The sequence below is a fragment of the Rosa chinensis genome, chromosome 2 (genome assembly GCF_002994745.2).
Source record: "Rosa chinensis cultivar Old Blush chromosome 2, RchiOBHm-V2, whole genome shotgun sequence".
NCBI lineage: Eukaryota > Viridiplantae > Streptophyta > Magnoliopsida > Rosales > Rosaceae > Rosa > Rosa chinensis.
Window position 1 is genome coordinate 48,272,415 of NC_037089.1, and position 9,286 is coordinate 48,281,700.

General features: G+C 38.8%; 1 protein-coding gene across 1 annotated transcript; it reads right to left on the reverse strand.

The window, feature by feature from the left end:
- Window positions 1-6,404: 6,404 nt before the first annotated feature.
- Window positions 6,405-9,286, reverse strand: LOC112187714 (putative disease resistance protein RGA3). The gene is made up of 4 exons (XM_040513438.1): window positions 8,969-9,286; window positions 8,662-8,845; window positions 8,075-8,563; window positions 6,405-7,954 (listed from the first exon to the last, which is right to left on the reverse strand). Exons 1-4 carry the CDS (start codon window positions 9,284-9,286, stop codon window positions 6,405-6,407), a joined length of 2,541 nt encoding a protein of 846 aa, XP_040369372.1.

The window sequence follows — 9,286 nt, forward strand, 5'->3', positions numbered from 1 at the left end:
CACTCATGGGACTTAGGTTTCAGTTTGGTTCTTTCATCGCTGGGAATATGTGCATAAGCACTGCAACCAAACACTCTCAAGTTGGAATAATCAACGGGCTTTCCAGACCATACCTCCTCTGCACACTTGAAGTTAATAGCCCTAGAAGGTGATCGATTAATCAAATAACATGCATGATTAACCGCTTCTGCCCAAAAAGTTTCAGGCAACCCTGCATGAAGTCTCATGCTTCTTTCTCTCTCCATGAGAGTTCTGTTCATCCTTTCTGCAACACCATTTTGTTGAGGAGTCTTCTTAACAGTAAAGTGTCTTGTGATGCCTGCATCCTTGCACAGCTGTAAGAACTGATTATCTCTATATTCACCTCCATTGTCGCTTCTCAAACACTTGATTTTTCTGCCTGTTTGGTTTTCAACCTCAGCTTTCCACTCCTTGAACTTAGTGAAAACCTGGTCTTTAGTTTTCATAAAATATACCCAAACCTTCCTTGAAAAATCGTCTATGAAAGAGACAAAGTATTTGGCTCCACCCTTTGATTTTGTTGGTGTAGGCCCCCAAACATCTGTGTGAATATAGTCCAATACTCCTTTGGATTTGTTCTCACTGCTGCCCACATTGAACGTCACCTTGGTCTGCTTTCCGAGTGTGCAATACTTGCAAAATTCAAGTTTGCAGCTCATTACACCTTCCAGCTGATCCCTTTTGTGTAATTCTTGCAACCCTCTCTGACTCATGTGCCCTAGCCGTTTATGCCAAAGCTCAGTCTTGTCTTCCTCCGTACAAACTGCAGCTCCACCTACCACCGTAGAACCTGTAAGTTTATACATGTTATCTGGTTGCATCACACTCCTCATGTAGACCATTTGCCCCTTTCCTACCTTGAGCTGTCCTCTTTCAGATTTATACCAAAATCCAGCCCTATCCAAAGTGCTCAATGAAATCAGATTTCTGCTCAATTTTGGGACATGTCTGACGTTTCCCAGCGTTCGGACAATTCCATCATGCATCTTGATCTTTACTGTTCCGATTCCCATGATTCTACAAGGTGAATCATCTCCCATCAACACTTCCCCGGTGTTCTCCTCTTCATATGTGTCGTACCAATCTCTGTGTGCACACATATGAAATGTGCAGGCTGTATCCAAGGTCCAATATTTAAGCGCGCTGGAGCTGGTTGTTACTGCGAGAAGTTCTCCATCGTCACTATAATTTCCAGCAACAACATTGGCTGACTTGGAACTTTCTCCTAACATCTGCGCTTTTCTCTCCTTCCATTGTTTGCAATTCCTTTTCCAGTGGTCAAGTGAACCACATTCGAAGCAACCATTCTTCTTTTCTTTGCCTTTCCCCTTGGATTTTGACTTGCCTCTTTCTTCAAATCCACCACCTCTATTCCTGGACCTTCCTCTCTCCTTGCCTCTGACATGAAGTCCCCGTGCTTGAGAACTTTCTTCTTCTTTGTCCATTTTGACATATGATTCCAGGTTCTCACACACTTTAGAAAGTGTGATACTATCTTTGAATATCATGGTGGTTTTGAAGTGCTTGAATGAAGGTGGAAGCGAATGAAGTAACATGACAGCCGTGTCTTCGTCATCCATCTTTGCTCCAACCTTCTCCAAGTTTGATATGCAATTCTGAAAATTGCATATGTGATCATTAAGATCATCCCCTTCCTCCATCTTGAGGCTAAAGAGCTGCTCCTTCAAGAGTAGCTTGCTGCTGATAGTTTTACCCCTGTAGACGCTTTCAAGCTTCTCCCATGCTTCCTTTGCAGTCATATTCTCACCAATATGAAGCAAGACATTATCAGCAAGATGCAGCTCGATGGAGCTCTTTGCTTTCTTATTCTTCTTCGTATAATCTGCTTCAGTCATTGTTGCAGGCTTATCTACAATTGCCTCATCAACCTCTTGCTGAACCAGAACGTTCTTCATCTTCCTTTGCCAAAGCGTGAAGTTGTCCTTGCCATTAAAGGGCTTAATGGACGGTTTCACATCTCCTGCTTCGACAATGATTTTGCCGTTCACCATTGCAAAACACCTTGAACCTGGCTCTGATACCACTTATTGCGTAAGCCCCCTTTAGGATCTTTGTGTTTTACTTGAGCAAAATCAGAATAATAGATGAACTGAAAACAGAAACAACACAGCAGATTTTATAGTGGTTCAGCCAAAACTTTAGCCTACGTCCACTTCGTGATCTCTCTTGAGAGATTCACTAGCACTATGAAGAATTTAGGTGTTTACAAGTACTTATTGCAGATCCTTCAAACCCCTCAGACTAGTTCTTATCTCTCTATCACCTTTACTCTCAGTTTTCTGCACTTTCTGTCTTCCTTATTCCAGAAAACTGACTGCAGCCCCTATTTATAGGGCATAGAGGCTGCTGATACAATATACAATTAGGATTCCTAATCCTAATAGACTAAACCTTTAATACAAATCCTAATAGAACTTGAAAGACTAACTTTCCTAGAACTTATAGAAAAGCTGCGCGCACCTCTTTCCTTTCTAGACTTGGATTTGAATTCTGAACCCTAATTTTCAGATTGTATCAATGAGCCAAAAACACAACAAAGTGAATTGAAAGTAATGAATTCCATACTACGTATTCAAAATTTGTATTTGGAGATGGGGCCTACCTATGTTTTTAAGCCTGCAAGTTTTGCAAGCATAAAGCCTACTGGGGGATCATCATTAGGTCTTGGAGGTCTAAACTTCCAAAACATTGCCTCTGAAATTTCCTTTATGGTGTGTACCACCACTTGACAATCCTCATCCTGTTATGCAATTAGTAAGGAATATTGGTGATGGAAGGCCATGACTAACTAATCTCAGAATTTTGGATGATTGAGTAATTGGAAATTTAACATACAGGGGTTGAAGAGAAAAGTGTGGGACTGCATTGTGATGTGCAGAATTTTTTGTTACTTGAGTACCAGAAAACAATATCAAAGTATCAAACAGACTAGGCAGCAACAACGTACTAAAAGGAATGAAACAACTTACCACTCAATAGCATCCTGTAGCTCCTATTAATGAACCACCATTTAACTTCAACTGATTTTGTATCTTCATATCCCTTGTCCTAGTAATTCACTTATCAAGCTTCAGACCCTAAACCTTTTAACATTTGTAACTAAAATATATAAAAGAAGCAGTACACATGCGTATATTTTGCAATATTTAGGGGAGAGAGTATATGCGGGTGTAGCCTAACACAATGGATCTAGACTATTATGGAATTACCTTTCCTGATGGTAAGGTGGAATGGTTTCATAGTGACTACAGAGGATGTCCACTGAGTACAGCTACAGAAACATCATTTCTCCAGCTCCGTGTTTTTTGTTAGGATGCAGATTGTATGAAAAGCTTCCAATCAGCATTCATGTCCATTCCAAAAAAAGCCTCAGCCTGAGAGAAGAAAACCCATATATGCCGTGGAAATTAGTTGTCAAACATAATAAAAATTAGATAATTTGATAACTAGAAAGTGCTTAAATTGAAGCCTTTAAAGTATGGCATTGGATCAATGAACAATGCTGATCGATAACATGTACCTAGTTTAGCTAAGGGCCACTTCAATCAGTTCAATGCATTCCAAATTTCCTTTATGGTGAATGAACCTGTCATGCATAATCCTGCATAGAACATTCATCAAAATCAGATTTATTTCTCCAGCTGGAGGTAAATAGATCTTTTGACAGTTCAACAAATTGACAACCAGGGACTATAAGCATTGGATTGCAGTGAGAAGACATAGTGACTAAGTAATAGTGTTCTTATTGCAGATAATGCAAAGTAATAAATACCTAGCCTGAATGTAAATATATATCCTTTTACTGAGAACAAACTAGAAAGAGACAACAAGGGTAGGAAATAGACATGAATTGGGGACTACGATATAAACTGAAACTAAGAGACATCAATCCAGACCAAGTACGCAGCGGCATTAAAATTCTTAACAAATCTTTCCAGAACTGCTGTTATTCTTTTCTAGAGTTTTTACTTGATGGTGCATATGTTATCATTGCTCGATAATACTCTGTAATAGAATGTTGTTTCCAGATGGGTTTAATTTCTCTAGAGTCGAATCATCTTATGATGACAGCACCTGAAATCGATTGGATTGCGATCACTAGATGCAATGACTTCACTTTGACATGGATACATATAATAATTGAGAGTTTAAGACACAGGTTGGTATAACACAGTTCAAACTACCAATATTTGCAAGTACAAAATATGAAATGTGTATTTTTTTCTTCACCGTCATACTATGCCTATAGCTATAGTATTTGAAAGTCAACAATCTGTATACCCGCTGTTTAAACAAGAATATATAAATGCTCTTATCTAGAATGGTGGAAGTCTGAAAGATATTCGATTAAACAAACAAACTTGAATACATCTTCAAAAAATACGCGCTTGCAATTTCAAATTTAACTCACAAAATCTACTTCCATGTGATGATCAAAATTTTAAACCAAATAACTTAAAGTTATGATTAGATCTGTGTAGCTTACCACATATATCAACCCATCAGCTTGAAATTCCAATAACATATAAATGCTTTTAGCTTGATGTGAGAGCCAATGAAATTTCCTGTACATAATTGGATACATTGTCAGTAAAATGAAAAGGGTCAGTTCCAAACAATCCAAGGGTACTGGAAATTCTGTATCTATAAATTCTGCACGAGATAAAGAGTACCTGAGGGTTGGGATCATCTTCTCTATCGACTCCAATCATCAGAACTTTAAAGATCCCTGTAATTTACTCCACAGAAGAATGCTTGCAATCGATCCTTTCTGCTATTTCCATAACCAATATTATCATCTCCATCGCTACTTCTTTCAAGAACCTAATTTTGTTTATAGCTCCAGAGAGTTGAAAGAAACATTAGACCACTGCAGACTTGCTTCTCTTTACTAATCATATAAGTTCCTTTCTGAGTTTCAAGTATTTCAAGTTTGAAACTTTGAACGCATAAATGCTTTAGATTTTGGAAGAGGTACTATAGTTGTCAATTCAATTCTGTGTTCTTATCATCACACTGCTCTATACTTACCTGCATTTGAAGAAATCAAGCCAACTGATTAAAGACACGCGCACTTGAAAGGAAGTTGGGTTTCAGCATCAGAGGATATCTCTAACCCTGCAGTAACCGCATGGATTATTCTGTCAATTCTGTGAAAACAGGACTCAGTCTGAAGCCATGAAAGAAATCACTTCTTTATGAATTATGAGCATATATGCATCCCTAGAATTTAGTAACTAATTAGCTACACAAATAAAGTTCCATATCTTGTAATTTGAAAAGTACATCAGACGCTCCTCTGCATTAAGCTCATCAAGTTACAATAAGAGTTGTACAACAATAAGCTGTCCACTAGGGCTAATCTCTGTTTGTTCCAAAAGATTTGCAAAAAGAGGCCCACAGATTGACATATATAATTGTACATGAAAAATTACACATCCAGATGAAGCGATAATTGAAAGCAAATACCTTTAAATATTCATATAAGATTTCAAAGGTGATAAATAATACAGAAGTTGTAGGTCGCTTGCCTTGCAACTTGCAGGTCACCACTTGGATTGCTTCTTTGGTAACATCACCCCTAGCTAGTAGTGACAGTAAAATCAGTTTCCCCTTAGATAGAGGATATGAATAAGAGATAACCAGATCAATCAACAGACTACATGATAAACAAGAGCTCAACTATTACAGATGTATGTAGCTTACCAGAGTGAATCTCGTCAGCTTCAAAAATTTCAATTCCATTTGAAATGCTTTAAGCTGTACATGTAGCATGTTGTGATTTTGCATCCTGAAGTAAAAGAAGATAATCAATTCCACACTACCGAAGATTTATTGGGAATATTGTATCAGAAAATTCTGCCTACATTTAGGAGTACCTGAGGTGGAAACATTCAGTCTTGGGGAGTCCAGCTATTACAACTTTGAGACTTGAGTCACTTGACCTTCCCAATCCCTGCAAAGAGGTTTGCTTTCAATGTCAACGCAAAATTTTATAATAAAAACATAAAAGCAAGTTAAAATGAAAAAAAAAAAAAAATCACAGCATTGGAGATGACCATCAGTGCTAGTTAATGTATGAGTAATAAAGTAACATGCTGAGAGATGCACATTATAGATCTATTTTCATCTCTATAGCTTATAGCTCTGCACTGACCTGCATTTTGATGTGCTGAATGTAGACGGCTAGCTGTCAGGGGGTTGAGTTCAATGCCTGAGGATACATGATATCAAGTACCAATCAGAAAAGTCATGGCTCATGCAAACTTTGAAACATTTGTATGTGAATATGGTAAATATTTGGGATATCAGAAATCTTACTAGAAGAGAAGAGAAGTGGCTGAAATCGGCAGAGCTTGTCATCAGATGTCAGCAAACTTCATGTCAATCTTACAACGTTGGATGTGTGGGGAGTGAGAAATCTTGGCCCACTCCTCACTTGTTTTGGGCGTCAGAAATGGAGAATGCTCGACGGTCACACTCTGTAGTGGTGTCTTGTGCAGGAAGTCGGGCAGCGTACCAAGTTTCGAGCACCGATAAAAACGTAAGCGAGACAGCGAGGGCATTATGGTAATATTATTCTGAAAATACCCTCCCACTCCTTCCCACTGTTCCCACCTGGGCATTTCAGCGAACTCGAGGTTTTTCAATTTTGGAAATAAAGTGAGACAAGACGAGGAGGAGGAGTCAAGTCCCAAAAACTCGACTCCCACCTTTTTCACTTTGCCCATCCCCCCAACTGCAAATGATTCAAGTGACGGCAATCTCCCAAATGGACCCGAAAGCAGCTCACAATTACGGAAGTACTGAAGCTCAAGCCTTGTCAACTTATGTAAAGACAAGATCCAATTGGGACACAAACAACTGAAACAAGTAGCCAGACCGCTGATGATGCTCAATGATTCCAAATCTCCATGTGGTTGCAATGCATTTAGTATTTCCCTATCATTATGTCCCGTCCCTTTTCTCTCTGGCACATGCCATCCATCGAAACATGCGAAATCTAGTTTCAGATGATGAAGGAGATGTTTCTCACTCAAACATGCCTTTACACCCTCACTCGCATCTTCCACAGATTCCAAGTGTGCAATGGAAAGACTCCCTTCAAGTTGGTTCAAGTTTTTCAAATCTTGCAACTTCAACGTCCCTTCTTTGTCGGCACCTTTATAACCATTTAGATGAAATACATCTAGCTTTTGCAGACCAGTTAAACTCCGTATTCCTTTTGATTTGACATGAGGGGAACCCTCGACATAAAGATGCTTTAACTTAGTTAGCTTTCTCATTGCCTCTTCATCAGGAAATTTGACGAGTTCACAGCACTTGACAAGTCGCAAGGTTTGCAGATTGTATAAATCACATAAACTGTCAGGCAATTCCTTCAATTCACGGTTATGAGACAAATCCAGATATCTCAAATGTATCAATCCACCAATCTCCTTTGGAACTTCTAGAATCGAGTTTTTACTCAGATTCAAAGTTCTAAGGCTTTTTGATTGAGAAATTAATTCATTGGTGTAGCTAGTAAGTTCTGATTCAAAAGTTGTGAGAGTGCGTAAACTCTTACAGTTGAGAAAAGAAACAGGAAATGGACCCTTGGGTGCAAACATTAAAGACAAATGACGGACCTCATCACCCGGTAACTCCATTCTCTCATTAGCACCCTTGACCACCATACTAAAACATTCATCCTTGGTCAAATATTGCAAAAAATCATGCACAATGTCATGCATTTTACAACTTCTAATATTCCCCTCTAGATCTTCCTCAATATCTTTAAAGAAAGACTGCATTACTAAGTTCTCAAAACACCATTGACCAACTATTTTCTTTTCTTGGTTTCCTCCTTTCACTTCAAGATAATCTTGTGACATCCACAGCTCAATCAACTCATCTTTCACAATCCTATAATCTTTAGGAAATGTAGCACAATACAAAAGACAACGTTTGGACAGTGGTTTCAAATCATAGTAACTTAGTAACAACGGTTGGAAAACTTGCTGCTCAAACTGCTGTTATTCCCATATTTTACTATTCAAAACATCTACCCATTGCTGCACTGTTTTCTTACACCGCATTAGACTACCCAAAGTCCTAGCAGCAAGAGGCAAACCTTTGCACTTTTTCACGATTTCATTACCAATGTCTTCAAACTTTTTAGACTCCTTTCTTCCACCATCAAAAAATGCAATGTGATAGAACAATGACCGACAATTTTCTTCACCCAACTCCTTCAAATGGATTGTGCGGTCACTAGTTGCTCCCAGTGTACTAGCAACTTGCGCTATTCGTGTTGTAACCAAAATTCTACTCCCTGAGCCACCACACTGTAATGTTGTCAAGAATGGCTCCCACTTTCTATGGTTTGAGTCCCAAACATCATCTAGGACAAGAAGGAACTTCTTGCCCTCAATGGAGTTAGATATATGTTGAAGATAAGTTTCTAACTCATTTGACTTCGGGTCTTTTACTTTAAGACCCTCAAGGATGGCTTTGGCAACTGTGATTTGTACAAAGGGGTCTGAGACACAAACCCATATTCTTGTATGAAAACAATCCTTTACTTTTTCATCATTATAGGCTAGTTGGGCAAGAGTTGTTTTGCCTATCCCCCCATACCTACAACAGATATGGCAAGATGCAATTTTCTTTCTTCACTATTCTCACTCACTAACTGGCTTACCAGTTTATTCCTTTCGTATTCTCTACCAAATGTCCCAGTTTTATCGACAATTGAGAAACTTTTCAATCGTTCAGGTTGCTCAAATTCTGTTTTACTTTGCAAAAACTTATAAAATTTTTGCTGTTTATGAATCAAAGCTAACTTGTTATTCAACACCTTTATCTTCACGGCAATGTCACGACGAGAAATTATCTGAGTGACTTGGCCAGTACAAAAACAACGGAAGTGAATAGAGAAACATACCTTCTTCTTAGGTACAACAACAGCATTTTCACCTTGTTTCTCAATTTGTTGTTTCAGGATTTCAGTGCTCCACTCGTCCACCACATCGTCTATCTCGCACGACACTTGTTTCAGATTGTTGAGCCAGCGTCTCACGCTGTCCTCCTTCACTTGCCTCCTCTCTGCATCCGTGAGCACAGCTAGAATAGCTTCGAGGTTGAGGGTAAGGTTTCGTACTTCTTTTTCGACATTCACAACAAGTCTCACATTTTGTTCCACCTGTTGGAAGATGATGGAACCCAACTGCTCTACAAGGAAGAATACAAGTGCTTCAGCCAT